This window comes from Mauremys reevesii, linkage group 3 (assembly GCF_016161935.1).
Source record: "Mauremys reevesii isolate NIE-2019 linkage group 3, ASM1616193v1, whole genome shotgun sequence".
NCBI classification, from domain to species: Eukaryota; Metazoa; Chordata; order Testudines; family Geoemydidae; genus Mauremys; species Mauremys reevesii.
The window spans coordinates 26,563,060-26,579,128 of record NC_052625.1 but is presented as its reverse complement, the minus strand read 5'-3'; the positions used below and the strand labels follow the sequence as shown (position 1 = coordinate 26,579,128).

The window sequence follows — 16,069 nt, the reverse complement described above, 5'->3', positions numbered from 1 at the left end:
ATGTTGATAAATTGGAAAGCGTTCAAAGAAGAGCCATGGGAATGATTAAAAGATTAGAAAACATGCCTTATAGTGATAGATTGAGCTCTTTCAGTCTATTTAGTTTAACAAGGAGAAAGTTAAGGGTGACTTGATTACAGTATGTAAGAATCTAGATAGTGAACAAGTTTTTAATAATGGGCTCTTCAGGTCTAACAGAGAAAGGTATAACCTTATCCTATGGCCGGAAGTTGAGAGTAACCAACCACTGGAACAATTTACCAAGCGTCGTGATGGATTCTCCATCACTGACATTTTAAAAATCAAGACTGCATGTTTTTCTACAAGATGTTTTCTATGAAATTATTTTGGGGAAGTTGTATGGGTTGTGCTATACAAGTCAGATTATATGATCACAATGGTCCCTTCAGGCCTCAGAATCTATTAGACACATTTATACTGCTCCAAAATGGACTCAGTTATTCCATAGGATTCTTTAAGGAGAAAAACAACCCCAACCTGAATGGTCTTGGATTTGGTTTGAGGATTATCTTTTGTGGAAGAGGACAGGCTGGTATTTGTTTTGTACCAGTGTTTATTCTTGGAATTATTACTAGAGCATGTCTTGGTATATAGTGCTGGGTATTAACACACCACAAATGTTAAAAAATGAAATGTTAAAAGGTCAAATATACAGTACCTTTGGCATTTTTAGCATGTTGAATGGACTCTATAGTTTGTTTCATTACTCCATCTTCTGCTGCTACAACCAATATGACAATATCAGTGACCTGTGTACCCCTTACCCTCATTGCTGAAAACGCAGCATGTCCTGGAGTATCAAGAAAAGTTATCTTTTCCCCAGAAGGCAAATGTACTGTGAAAACATAAATTTAAAACACAATATACTTTAAGCATGATCTTTCCCATATTTTTCTTTGAACTAATATACCTTCCTCCATGAACAATTTGTATAACATCTATGAAAGTTAATATACTGTTTCTGTCATAGCAGATATCAAAAACGTGAAAAAAGCAGTGCTACTAATGAGCATAACACTGGAGACAAACTCAGCAGTTAAAGGATAATGACGAGTTTAATTTATAAAGACTGGGATTTCCAAGGGGGTCTAAGGCAGATCTGCAAATCTGCAATGCCTATCAAAAGGGAGCTGGGTGTCTGACTGCCTGAGTCCCCTTTGAAAATCTGTCATAGTGCCTTTTATCCATAAACATCCTAACATACGTATATCACCCTCATCCACAACTGAAATACAGAATGAGTCTTGAGGTGAAGCACAGCAAGTCTTCAGTTTTAAAAAGCAACAGTATCCAACTGTTTAATATATATAAAACACTTTTAATCTATGTATTTCTAAGAGTTTTATAAAAGGCAGCTTATTTTACAGGCAGGGAAACTGAAGCACAAATATGAAATGACTTGCCCACAGTAAGGTCAGTGGCAGAGCTGTGAACAAAACAAAAGGATGCTGAATCCAAATCCAACACTCTCCACTACACCATGCTACCTCTCTCTAGGACAGGAAGGAAGAACAACATATGCAATTCTAACTACAAGAGGAATGGCAGATAGGCACACTACAGTTACAAAAATTGGGTCAGGATGCAGGGTTGTTTTTTTTTATCCTTACACTTGCAAAAAGTGCCATGGGATCTTTAATGTCCCCAAGTGATCAAGACCTTATAGTATTTGTCAGGGTTCCCTCCCCACTCTGAACTCTGGGGTACAGATGTGGGGACCTGCATGAAAGACCCCCATAGTTTATATTCCACCAGCTTAGGTTAAAAACTTCCCCAAGGCGAAAATTCCTTGCCCTGGGACGGTATCGCTGCCACCACCAAGTGAGTAAGGCAAAGATTCGGGAAAAGGACCACTTGGAGTTCCTGTTTCCCCAAAATATTCCCCCAAGCCCTTTCACCCCCTTTCCTGAGGAGGCTTGAGAATAACATGCCAACCAAATAGGTAACCCAGGTGACCAGACCCTTGGATTTTTAGGACACTAAAAACCCAATCAGATTCTTAAAAACAGAACTTTATAATAAAGAAAAAAAGTAAAAGCAGCACCTCTGTAAAAATCAGGATGGAAGTTAATTTTACAGTGTAATCAGATTAAAACACAGAGGATTTTGCCCTCTAGGCAAAACTTTAAAGTTACAAAAAAACAGGGATAAACCTCCCTCTTAGCCTAGGGAAAATTCACAAGCTAAAACAAAAGATAATCTAACGCATTTCCTTCCTATTACTTACAATTTATAATCTTAGCTGCTTAGTTCAGGTATGGCTTTAGGAGGTGTATTTTCCCTGTTCTGGTTCGTCACTGACCCAGAGAGAACACACAAAGAGAACACAAAATAAAAACCTTCCCCCACAGATTTGAAAGTATCTTCTCCCCTTATTGGTCCTTTTGGTCAGGTGCCAACCAAGTTATTTGAGCTTCTTAACCCTTTACAGGTAAAAGAGGGATTTTATGCTACCCTTAGCAGTAAGTTTATGACAGTATTTCAACATTGCAAATGGTATGCATAATGCTTTTAAGTTCCATCCAAGCAATATATTCATGTTTTTTTCTGCTATATAGCAAAAAACCTTGCATATAATTGTATTCTGTTCAAGTAAACAGTAAGCAAAGCTGACTACTATATATAGTGTATAACAAACCGTTTTATATATGGTTAAATCATACCAAGAAAGGCACCAATATGCTGGGTGATGCCTCCTGCTTCCATTGCTGCCACTTGAGTTTTTCGCAGACTGTCAAGTAAAGTTGTTTTCCCATGGTCAACATGGCCCAATATAGTAACAACTGGAGGCCTTGGGGTTAATAAAGCTGGATCAGCAGGAGGCCTACAATTAATAGCAAAACATTAGTTTTGTCACACACTCTGTGTAATATCTATGGGCAATAACGATCTCTATGTATAATTAGTAGCCATGTATTACAGCTCAGTGTTTAATAGAACAGTCAAGTTCTTCCCCTAGTCTTCACAAAGAAAAAAATGTAATAAAAAAACACTAAAGTATTTTTACCTCTTTATAGCAAACAATCTTATTTATGTCAGTATCAATTAATACAGCAACCCCAGTCAGATGAAGCAAGAAGCAACTTTTTAGAAAGTTTCACAAAAATCAACATCAACTAAAACAGAAGAAGTCTAACACTGATGTAGCAATTACATGGGCACAGAAGCTGTATATCCCAAATGTGCTATTTTAATAGAAGTAGGAAACAATCAAAAGAACAACCACAATTTTACCTTTTCACAGCATCTTTATTTTCTCTGACTTTTTCTTGTTTTAATTTTGCCCATTTGCATTTCATCCCTGATTTTTTAACAACTTCCTTAATCCAGACTTCTTCCAAAACTGAATCTGGTTCTAGTGAGTCTAGGGCAACACCTGTGAGTAGTAGGGCTTCATACACATGATCTGATTAGAGAAATAGTAAAAACACTTAACAACACTTGATCCTCCAGAAGATATCTAGGACAGAGGTACCCATTAATGCAGTATGTGCTTTCATCCAATATTTCAGCTGCACTCAAGGAAGTGCAGGGCAGTGAAGGAAAAGTAGCAGTTCTCCTTTCTTTTCTCAGTATGTTGGATGTGAATTAGTAGTGCAAATAAATGATTTATACACACAATAGTTAATGTACATCTTCCCAAAATACTACATCTTGAATGTATTTTTACTTGTCCCAGATTAATATAAAACATTCCTATAATATTGTATATTTATATGGACCAATCATCTTCAATAAGCTATTCTGAAACAAGATCTAATTAAATGATTTAATGATTTTATAAATACACATAACTTTCAAGTTTTTGATATATTTTCATCCTATGCACAGAGTAAATGACTAGTATTAGAACTGAAGTTTCAAGTACATCTGGTGATGCAAAACCCGGACAACTGGTAATGCAAAAAAAAGTATTTACTGGTGGTCCATGAGAATAGGCAGGTCACATGGCGCTGGTTCCTCTTATTTCCAAGTGTTAAACTGCATTAGGGATTGCTGAAAACACTTTCCTTTATCACTTTCCCATTTAGTTCTATAGCAGCAGTTGCCAGAGGTATATTATGCAATTGTGAATGCAGGGGGAGAGCGTACAATTGCAAATAGGAACCGGCCGAAGTTAACAGACAAATTCTGCGCTCTAATGCATGCACAACCAAGGTTAAGACTCCCTTCCCCCACCAGGTTTCTGAGAAAGTGAGCAAATGGGTTTATTCTGTAGACTTACCTCCTCTATTATCCCAGCCTATCCCATTAAAATTCATACTGAGTGTGCTAGAGCACCAACAAATAAAATAACACTTTCTCCTATCACCTGTGGGACATTTTTTTAAAATGTCTAGGTTGGTCCAATTGTTTTATTTACTTATTTCAGTCCAAACGTTTACCAGATCAAAGGAACTCAACTCATCTGAATTAGATGGTAGAGAAGTGCCACAACGGATGACAAAATCTCAGGCAAATCTGTTCATTCCCCCTCTTTTGTAGTACTGGAAATCAGGAAACAATGCAACAATTAAGAGTTGCTAATGAGTGACATGAGCACTACTGGAAAACTTAATGAGTCAGCAGACATCTCAGACATACACAAGGAGACATGACAGATTTTCTTTATTCTCAGCACAGTGCTGAGAAAGGCTGTTAAGGTCGACATTTACATGAGAACAGAATTACATAAAAAAACCCTGAACATTAGTATGATTCTGAGAAACAATTGATTTCAGGCATCAATGGTATAATATATTTGCTGAAAGTGTAAAAATGTAGCACTATGCCCCTAAAACTTTATTAGTGTATATTAGTAAGTAAAGCTTTGTCTGCACTGGGAAATAGCCCAATTTCAGCCATCACTGCAGCTCCACCACTGCAAACCTCTAATGTAAATAAAGGAAATTGCAATTTGCATGGACTGAGGTTACTCTTGTTTCAAACAGATGTAAGCTCTACTGGTGTAAATCCCAGCTTTCTCTGCCTACATTTGGGTTTTGCACTAGTACAGCTACAGCAATGGTTGAAATTGAGGCTAATTTCCAATGCAGACAAGGCCCACGTTGTTCTAGCTGACAAAATATTTTAAAAGAGTGGAATTATAATTGCTTGTTTGCTAGTGGAAAGTCAAGTACTAAATACGCTGCTCAAAATGTGCACTAATATGGCAACACCATCATGATTTGTTTGGTCTTTTACCATCAGTTTTCAGGTCGGTGCACCAAGCCTTTCCTGACTGATGTCTGCTGGAAAGCTGTGCTAAAGATGTAGGGTTAGAGTGGTGCTATGCTTCTGTACTGAAACATTTGATAAAACAGTTGCATAATCCTAGTCAATTTCATTCACAATTTATCTAATACAGTATGTAAAGCATTTCACCATAAGAAGATAGTGCTATTCTAATTCTCTACTTGTTGGCTGGGAAAGTGAAGAACATAGAGGAAAAAAATCAGAAACAGAAGATGTAGGCTCACAAAGACAAGAAAAGGTCACTCAAATAAGGCAAAAATGTTTCTTATCTAACGGTGATGTTCCACAAAGTGTTCATAATCAGGATTAGATGACTACTAACATTTTCTTTTCATTTTGTTAGAACTCTGATAGAAGAAGTTTGTCTGTCAGTGGACAGGGGATTTATTGTGGATCCTGATGAGAAAAGGTGTGGTAATCAAATTATAATATAGATAATTCCAGCATGACATTTCCTATAGCATTCTTCAAAACTCCATTATTGTCTTAAATATAACACTGCTGGATCTTCTTTCAAAAGAATAAATTGGCTCACCTATGTCTTTATCCATAGCTCTTGCAAGATCTTCAACTGTCATCCTCTGCTGTATCTTTACCTCCTGCCTTTCTATTTTAGGTTTTATTGGCGATAATTTCTGTTTCCCTGGTCCTTTCCCCTACAAAGGAGCAAGACATGTGCATAAGGATACATAAATTAAGGACATGCATCCAACAAAGTGGGTAGTCACCCACGAAAGCTCATGCTCCAATACGTCTGTTAGTCTATAAGGTGCCACAGGACTCTTTGCTGCTTTTATAAATTAAGGAATGACTAATAAACAATATTTAAAGGGCTAATGAAAACAAAAATTGTAAGTTGTAAACAGATATCTTTGCCTACATTACAAACAAATTACTGAAAGAACTGTTAAAATAGTGAATATTTTAAAAACCACTTTGTGGCATTTTTACTGTTTTTTGCATCTCTCATTTTGAACAATGAAAATCATTTCCACTTGTTTATAGTCAGATTTTCTTTCAGATTTTTGGTGCTGCAACATTTGGATTTAAAAAACTTCAAATGAATGTCTGGTACTGGAGCTCTCTCTATCTACAAATATATTAATATGTCTTGTAAATGTAAAGTAAATTCTCTATACAGGGGAGTAACAATCTTATACACAGTAAATTCATTACTAACAGATTTATATAATGAACTAATTATTTATATAATGAAAATGCTCAAAAATTGATTTTTTTTTGCACTTTGTACTTTCAGAGAGGGATAAAGTAGTTGTTGGAACTTGTTCATTACCTCTTTTGTAGCTAAAAGCCTATATTGTGAGAGTGCAACACCAATCAATGTGTTTGTTTTCCAGAGCTGTGGGTGTAGCTGAACTGGCCACATGGTGTATGTGGATGACTGCACAGGCTTCCACTGTGTTCTGTGAATTTTCCTGTAAGAAAGACTATGCAGCTGTCTGCAAGCACAATGTAACTGGACCAGGTTTTCCAATTTCAGCATCATCCCTCGGTTCATGTCTTCACTGTGAATAGAAAAGATACAATGAAATCAGGGTGGATTTGATTTAAATCAGGGTGGATTTGATTTAAATCAAATTGATTTAAAAAAATCTGATTTAAATTAAAATAAGACAAGTTTTATGAATTGTCCAAAAGCAGGCTTATGTCATTCCAAACTGAATCAATTATCATCCAATCACACTTCTAGAGAACTATACAATGAATTTACTAGTTTGAAAAATGTCAATTATATAGACTGAAGATAAAAAAAAAATCTACAGCAAGTCCCCAAATAACAGAGTGGGTAAAAATCAATTACTTTAAAAAAAAAGTGGATATTTTTTATTTAAATTGGATTTTTTTTGATAAAATACTTTTGAGGAAAAAACATATCTGAAGATAGATATCTCATCATGGAATAGGGATTATAAATTCTAATTCTATAGTATGAGACAATATATTCATATAATGTTTAAGAAAATTCCAATAGTTCATGGATTAGGGACCCAATTTTATGGAGTTCCATGGGCTTCTGTATAGATTATTTAGGTTAATCTTTCTATCTACCCAATGGTGTTCCTTCTCAGGAGGAAGCTGCATTGAAGATGATAAAAGGAACATGTCTGAACATGCAGGATCTTCAGGTTGGTAAACTTTTTTATTTCATACTTCTTTCTTAAGGACTGCCTGTATTCCTTCTGGACTTTCTTGAATTCTCAGGTTTGAGCAAAAAAAATAGTTGTTAGTACCAGAGAGTAACTATCATTTTAGATGCAGCTGTGATAAAAAATAAATAGCTGATATAGGCAGATCATCCTTTTACAATTTCACCTTTAAAGCAGTACTCAGTGTCAGTGAATGCAACGAGTAATACTAAATGAGCGGTATGGTAATAATAATTAAATAACTGCATTGGCCTATTTTGTTTAGGAGAATCCATCCTCAACATATACGATTCTAAAGACTATCCACCTTCAAGATCACCATCATTTTCTATAGTTTCGGAGTTATCTGCCAATGATAGTGTTTCAGTCACATCATGTATGTCACATAGCCACAGTACAACACCTATAGCAAAAAGAAAAAAAAAACATCATCCAGAAACAACCATTAATAAGTTTGTGATAAAAACCAGCAGATTACAAAAAGAGGTAATTGATGAAAAAATTGCCCGGTTTGTTTATGCAACAAACTCTCCTTGCCATATGATTGAGAACCTACACTTCATGGTTCAGTCATTAAGACCAGGATACAGTCCACCGAGCAGAGCCGATATCACAGGCAAATTGCTGGATAAAGTGTATGAAAGAGAAATTGAGCAGTGTGCAAAAGATTTAGAGGGTAAAATTGTTAACCTGAGGCTTGATGGGTGGAGCAATGTCCACAATGATCCTGTTGTCTGTGCTTATATGACAACAGAAGGGAATGTCTTCCTTACAGAAACATTTGATACATCAGGAAACGCACACACAGCAGGATACTTTCAAGAAGGAGCAGTAGAAGCTATAACAAACTGTAAAAAAAAATTCAAATGTCTAGAACACAGCTTGGTCACAGACAATGCTGTAAATGTATCCAAGATGAGAAAAAATTATTTAGAAGAGAGTCCCAAGCTAATAACATAGCGGTTGCAGTGTTCATTTGATGCACCTCTTAGCCAAAGACTTCAGTGTTCCAGAAATTGCAAAATATTTCCGTAACAACCACTTTGCAGCAGCTGCTCTGAAAAAAGTGGGAGGAACCAAGATAACTCTCCTAGAAGATGGGTGATGGAACTCAGTAATGGACTGTTTTGAGCACTATATCAAGAACTGGCCTAATCTGATGACAGTTTGTGAACAAAATCGTGAAAAAAACAGATGTCACTGTCACAGCCGAAGTTCTCAACATTGGGCTTAAGAGATATGTTGAACACATGCTGTGTACCCTGAAGCCTATTTCTGTAGCCTTGAACAACATGCAGGGAAATAGCTGTTTTATTGATGACTCTGTTGACATTTGGAAGGATCTGAGTGAGATCTTAAAAAGAGAAACATGCAATAACAGTTAAATTACAAGCATTAAAAAAAGAATGGGACAAGCACTATCTCCAGTTCATTTTCTTGCAAATATTCTCAATACTCGGTACCAGGGTCAGACCTTAACTGCGAAAGAAGAGGAGTTGGCTATGACATGGACATCCAGCAGTCATCCCTCCATAATGCCAACTATGCCAAAGAGGGCTTTATAAAGCCACGCACAAGCGACCAGGGGCTGCTTAACAGGGAGTTTCGCAAGAGAGATCTCCAGGTGAAGGAGGAGCAAATACAGCATCTGTGGGGTAAGTGACTGTCTGTAGTGTGTGTTTGTTTGTGTTTGGGGGTTACTTGCTGTGTACTGAACTTGTGTTTGTCAGTCTGTTTGTTTGGTTGGTTGTCTGAAGGACCATGTGCTGTGGCTGGCAGTTGGAGTCTCTGAGCTTCAAAGGAAGGTTTGAAAGCTAGAAGCCTCTGGTAATTGTCTGAGCCTTAATCAGTGGGCGGGGCATTCACTCAGGCCAGGGCTTTATAAAGCCGCGCACAAGCGACCAGGGGCTGCTAACAGGGAGTTTCGCAAGGGAGTTTAGAAGGGGAGTGGGAAGGGAGCGGGGGTCCCTTGTCAGTTCTATCTGTGCCCCTTTAGTCCCCTTAAAACCTATAAACCAAACTACATTGAAAACCTCTTCCTTTAAACCACCCTTTTATTAACTAGGAGACAATGCAGGCAGACGCCCAGCAGCAGAGTGGGGGCTATCCAGTTTATTGCACTGAATGTAGCATATATGATTATCTGCCCTGTGGGCAGGTGGCGTATGTGTGCAGTCGGTGCAAGGAGCTCCTGCCCCTCAGAGACCATGTACGGACTTTGGAGGCCAGGGTGGCGGAACTGGAGGAGCTAAGAGAGGTAGAGAGGTATGTTGATGAGGCTTTCCAGGATACTGTAGAATTGTCCCACCTCCGGTCAGACAGCCCCTGTGCTGTTGAGGAGGATGAAAGGCCCAGGGAAGCAGAGCAGTCAATGGGAGCAGAGGGAAACCTTCCCATACTTGGGACCCTCCTTCCACATGGTGCTGGGGTTGCCTCTCGCACTGAGGTTACCTCTCCGGGGGAGGGAACTCCAGTTGCTAGGAAAAGGCAGGTGTTAGTAATGGGAGATTCGATCATTAGAAACGTAGACAGCTGGGTTTGTGATGACTGGGAGAACCGTATGGTGACTTGCCTGCCTGGTGCGAAGGTTGCAGATCTCTCGAGGCATCTAGACAGACTTATGTGTAGTGCTGGGGAGGAGCCGGTGGTCGTGGTACATGTAGGTACCAATGACATAGGGAAAGGTAGGAGAGATGTCCTGGAAGCCAAATTTAGGCTGCTAGGGAAGAGACTGAAATCCAGGACCTCTATGGTGGCATTCTCAGAAATGCTCCCAGTTCCACGCGCAGGGCCAGTTAGGCAGGCAGAGCTTCAGAGTCTCAATGCGTGGATGAGACGATGGTGTAGAGAGGAGGGGTTTACGTTCATTAGGAACTGGGGAAACTTTTGGGATGGGGGGAGTCTATACAGGAGAGATGGGCTCCACCTAAACCAAAGTGGAACCAGACTGCTGGCACTAAACATTAAAAAGGTTGTAGAGCAGTTTTTAAACTAGCAGATGGGGGAAAGCCAACTGCTGCAGTGGAGCATGTGGATCGGACACAGACTTCTCTTAGGGGAGAGTCTAATGATAGAGAATCTCCAGGTTATAGTTGGGAGCAGAAGATGTAAGAGGATAATGTAAGGGCCAAATCAGATGATAAACAGTCACATAAAAAAGAATCTGACACATCAGAAAAGGGCAGACAAATAAACAGGGACAAGTTTTTAAAGTGCTTGTACACAAATGCTAGAAGTCTAAATAATAAGATGGGTGAACTAGAGTGCCTTGTGATAAAGGAGGATATTGATATAATAGGCATCACAGAAACCTGGTCGACTGAGAGCAATCATTCCAGGGTACAAAATATATCGGAAGGACAGAACAGGTCGTGCAGGGGGAGAAGTGGCACTATATGTGAAATAAAATGTAGATTCAAATGAAGTAAAAATCTTAAGCGAATCCACATGTTCCATAGAATCTCTATGGATAGAAATTTCATGCTCTAATAAAAATTTAACATTAGGGATCTATTATCAACCACCTGACCAGGACAGTAATAGTGATGATGAAATGCTAAGGGAAATTAGAGAGGCTATCAAAATTAAGAACCCAATAATAGTGGGGTATTTCAATTATCCCCATATTGACTGGGTACATTTCACTTCAGGACGAAATGCAGAGATAAAATTTATCAATACTTTAAATGACTGCTTCATGGAGCAGCTGGTACGGGAACCCACAAGGGGAGAGGCAACTCTAGATTTAATCCTGAGTGGAGTGCAGGAGCTGGTCCAAGAGGTAACTATAGCAGGACCACTCGGAAATAGTTACCATAATATAATAACATTTAACATCCCTGTGGTGGGAAGAACATCTCAACAGCCCAACACTGTGGCATTTCATTTCAAAAGGGGGAACTACACAAAAATGAGGGGGTTAGTTAAATAAAAGTTAAAAGGTACAGTGACTAAAGTGAAATCTCTGCAAGCTGCATGGGCGCTTTTTAAAGACACCATAATAGAGGCCCAACTTCAATGTATACCCCAAATTAAGAAACACAGTAAAAGAACTAAAAAAGAGCCACCGTGGCTTAACAACCATGTAAAAGAAGCAGTGAGATATAAAAAGACTTCCATTAAAAAGTGGAAGTCAAATCCTAATGAGGCAAATAGAAAGGAGCATAAACACTGCCAAATTAAGTACAAGAGCGTAATAAGAAAAGCCAAAGAGGAGTTTGAAGAACGGCTAGCCAAAAACTCCAAAGGTAATAACAAAATGTTTTTAAGTACATCAGAAGCAGGAAGCCTGCTAAACAACCAGTGGGGCCCCTTGACGATCGAGATACAAAAGGAGCACTTAAAGACGATAAAGTCATTGCGGAGAAACTAAGTGGATTCTTTGCTTCAGTCTTCACTGCTGAGGATGTTAGGGAGATTCCCAAACCTGAGCTGGCTTTTCTGGGGGCCAAATCTGAGGAACTGTCACAGATTGAAGTGTCACTAGAGGTGGTTTTGGAATTAATTGATAAACTCAACATTAACAAGTCACTGGGACCAGATGGCATTCACCCAAGAGTTCTGAAAGAACTCAAATGTGAAGCTGTGGAACTATTAACTAAGGTTTGTAACCTGTCCTTTAAATCGGCTTCGGTACCCAATTACTGGAAGTTAGCTAATGTAATGCCAATATTTAAAAAGGGCTCTAGAGGTGATCTCAGCAATTACAGACCGGTAAGTCTAACGTCGGTACCAGGCAAATTAATGGAAACAATAGTTAAGAATAAAATTGTCAGACACATAGAAAAACATAAACTGTTGAGTAATAGTCAACATGGTTTCTGTAAAGGGAAATCGTGTCTTACTAATCTATTAGAGTTCTTTGAAGGGGTCAACAAACATGTGGACAAGGAGGATCCAGTGTACATAGTGTACATCCAGTGGACATAGATTTCCAGAAAGCCTTTGATAAGGTCCCTCATCAAAGGCTCTTACGTAAATTAAGCTGTCATGGGATAAAAGGAAAGGTCCTTTCATGGATTGAGAACTGGTTAAAAGACAGGGAACAAAGGGTAGGAATTAATGGTAAATTCTCAGAATGGAGAGGGGTAACTAGTTGTGTTCCCCAAGGGTCAGTCCTAGGACCAATCCTATTCAATTTATTCATAAATGATCTGGAGAAAGGGGTAAACAGTGAGGTGGCAAAGTTTGCAGTTGATACTAAACTGCTCAAGATAGTTAAAACCAAAGCAGATTGTGAAGAACTTCAAAAAGATCTCACAAAACTAAGTGATTCGGCAAGAAAATGGCAAATGAAATTTAATGTGGATAAATGTAAAGTAATGCACATTGGAAAAAATAACCCCAGATAAAGAACTGGATAAATTCATGGTGGTTAAGTCCATAAATGGCTATTTGCCAGGATGGGTAAAGAATGGTGTCCCTAGCCGCTGTTCATTAGAGGATGGAGATGGATGGCAGGAGAGAGTTCACTTGATCATTATCTGTCCGGTTCACTCTCTCTGGGGCACCTGGCATTGGCCACTGTCGATAGACAGGATACTGGGCTGGATGGACCTTTGGTCTGACCCAGTACGGCCATTCTTATGTTCTAAAAAACTTGAATGTCTAACTAAATTCAAAAAATAATATGCTTGTTTTGTTAAAATATTATATGTTTGCTCTTGAAGAAAAAAAAATCCAGAATACATAATGTTCCTGTTTTAGTTAAATAAAACAATTTAAATGTCTGCCTGGTGATGTTCTCCTTCTAATACAGCATGGCAAGAAAATCCTCCAAATATTAATGATTAACCTGTTAAATTGGAGATAGTTCACCTCCCAATGACTTCATAAATATCTGCTTCAATTACCTTTGGTGAATGAAATAACCAATCATTCATTTTCTGATATAGCTGTAAAACTAATCTGAAAAGTTCTCAAAATAAATCACTTAAAATGTATAGTGTGTACCTTCTAAAAATGAAACCTACATCTATCTCTGAGTTGTGAAGAATATGTATTAAGGTCATTACAACCAACAAGACTGCACTTTTATGTAGAAATCCATGATTAAATCAAGGCTTCCTGACTACTGATTTAAATCTGAGGATTTAAATTGATTTAAATCAAATCCACCCTGCCAAATATAACAAAAATCTGAATTCTAATCTGTGTGATTGTTCAACAAAATTCTTTTCCTATTGAACAAATCATAAAATCATAGATTAGTGTTGGAAGAGACCTCAGGAGGTCATCTAGTCCACCCCCGTGCTCAAAGCAGGGCCAATACCAACTAAATTATCCAAGCCAGCTTTGTCAAGTCTGCCCTTAAAAACTTCTAAGGATGGAGATTCCACCACCTCCCTAGGTAACCCATTCCAGTGCTTCACCACCCTCCTAGTGAAATAGTGTTTCCTAATATCCAACCTAGACCGCCCCCACTTGCAACTTGAGACCATTGCTCCTTGTTTTGTCATCTGCCATCATCGAGAACAACCAGGCTCCATCCTCTTTGGAACCTCCCTTCAGGTAGCTGAAGGCTGCTATCAAATCCCCCCCTCACTCTTCTGCAGACTAAATAAGCCCAGTTCCCTCAGCCTTCATAGATATGAAGAAACCTGTGATTTTCTTTACCCGTGGCAATTAAGTTTCATGTCTGAGTTTTGGACAGAAACTGCACTGGCTGCATTGGTCAATCATCTCCCCCTGCCAATAGATGAGGGTTAAACATCCATTCTAATTTTGCATAGTCTGCCTTTGCAATTCTTTATCATGTGCAACTGTTGACAAACTTGTAGCTTTTAGAATGGCTCACCTTTATCTTTCAACCCCAAAGGTGCCCTTACATGGGGTTCTACATCATCATCCTGCCTATTATGTTAGTAAGAGGGGACATGGGCGTAGTGTCTTTGTTATGATTACAATATCCATTTCTACAGCAGCTGCTCACATCCATGACACTATGGTTTGGAAGAGGGGCTAACCTCACTAAACCTCAATGACAGAAACAGTGGTATCTATATCTAGGTTCATAGATTTTAAGGCTGGCAGTGACCATTATAGTAATCTAATCTGATATCCTGCGTAACAAAGACCATAAGTACTTATATGGCCCATAGCACTGTAGTATCTAGGCAGGCTGGATGAAAGCATGTGAACGTTACACTGGCACCCTTGATGACTGAGTGCAGTTGTCTTTTGTAACACAGGTTAAAATCTGGGAGTTTATTAGATCACAGGCTGCTTCTAGATGCCAGATAACAGCTGTAGCCAAGAGTACTTTTTTATCTTGAGCCTATCATCAGACCACAAACTGATTTTCTGAATGTCAGTCTTGTTATTCTTATCACATCCATGTCACCCTGAAACCAGGCCCCCACAAGGCACACTATCCGGAGCCTATCACTGATTGCAGACACAGGGAAACAAAGGCTAGTACTGAATGTGGCAGCCCACTTGTGAGATGGTGCTTCTTGCCCTCAACACCTCAGACCTGTGCTCCAAGCTGACGGCTTTCAGTAGGGTGACCAGACTGTCCCAATTTTATAGGGAGAGTCCCAATTTTGGGGCCTTTTTCTTATTTAGATTCCTATTACCCACCCACCCCATCCCGATTTTTCACACTTGCTGTCTGGTCACCCTCGCTTTCAGCCAGAGCTCAAGCCCGCTGAGAAGTGGGGTCTCCTTCAGCGACACCGGCTCCGGTCAGCCGGCGGCGCTGCTCACAGTCAGGCTCTTTCAGCTGAACAGGGAGCAATCCGCGAGCAGGGCGTGTTCCTCAAGGGGGCCTCGGCCTACCCCAGGCTCCGCAGGGGGGCACCTTAGTGCCCCGGCCCCGCCTTGCCGAGGCACTCGTAGAGGTGCCAGGCAGCAGGCACAGGATGCTGGGGTAGGGTGGGGGGCAGCAGCCGGGGAGCTGGGCGGGGGGCGCACACCGAGACCTTTCTCAACACCCTAGCGCCGCAGTCACTGAGACCGAGCAGCGCCGGGGCTGTCTGGGGGGCACGCGTACGAGACGGCGGCCGCACCCCCAGAGGGGGCCGGCTCCGCGCCCCTCAAACACCGCCGGCCCTCAGGTAAGCGCCGCCTTACCTGCCACGAGCCGCGAGCGCGCCGGAAACGCCGCGGAGCGCGCCGGGACACGTGACCCATCGAGAGGCGGGGCAGAGGGCGCAACCGGGAAGGGGGCGTTGAAAGCGGAGCGGAGTTGGCGGTGTTCGCCGGGCCTCGTGCAGGGCGGGGCCGAGGCTACAGGCCGTCGGGTTGGCGCGCGGAGCACTGGAAGTGGCTGCGCTGTCAGTGGAAATGCTGCGGCAGGCCGGGCACCGCGCAGGGCCTGAGCCAAACAGCTCCCGCTCCCGACTTTGAGTGCACTGAGCATGCGCACCCGAAGTGCGCGTGCCCAGTAAAGTTCGCTGTCGCTGCTGCCGTCTCTCTGCCCTCACTTCTAGTTACGATTTGCTGCCTCCTCTTGGGGGGGGGGGAGGTTAAAAGGATCAAGGCCGCAAATCGCAGCGGGGGGGCTGCCAGGGTCTGAGCGGGGGGCAGAAATTTACTGGCGTGGGGAACAAGCTGCTGTAGGTAGCGGCAGGAGAGAGGCTGAAGGGGAAAAATCGGGGGTGGGGGTTGGTAGCCGGGGTTAAGCCGGGGGGAGACGCTGCCAG

At 40.7% G+C, this 16,069-nt stretch overlaps 1 protein-coding gene across 1 annotated transcript in view; it reads right to left on the bottom strand.

Annotated features, from left to right (window-relative positions):
• Positions 1–15,833, bottom strand: part of MTIF2 (mitochondrial translational initiation factor 2) — a 43,162-nt gene extending 27,329 nt beyond the window's left edge. Inside the window, exons 1-6 of the mRNA XM_039532071.1 lie at positions 15,498–15,833; positions 6,551–6,782; positions 5,792–5,912; positions 3,256–3,427; positions 2,685–2,845; positions 680–856 (exon numbers count right to left, since the gene is read on the bottom strand). Coding sequence (XP_039388005.1) covers positions 680–856; positions 2,685–2,845; positions 3,256–3,427; positions 5,792–5,912; positions 6,551–6,775 — 856 coding nt within the window. The 5' untranslated portion in view covers positions 6,776–6,782; positions 15,498–15,833. The remainder of the gene's footprint in view (positions 1–679; positions 857–2,684; positions 2,846–3,255; positions 3,428–5,791; positions 5,913–6,550; positions 6,783–15,497) is intronic.
• Between the last annotated feature and the right edge of the window lie 236 nt (positions 15,834–16,069).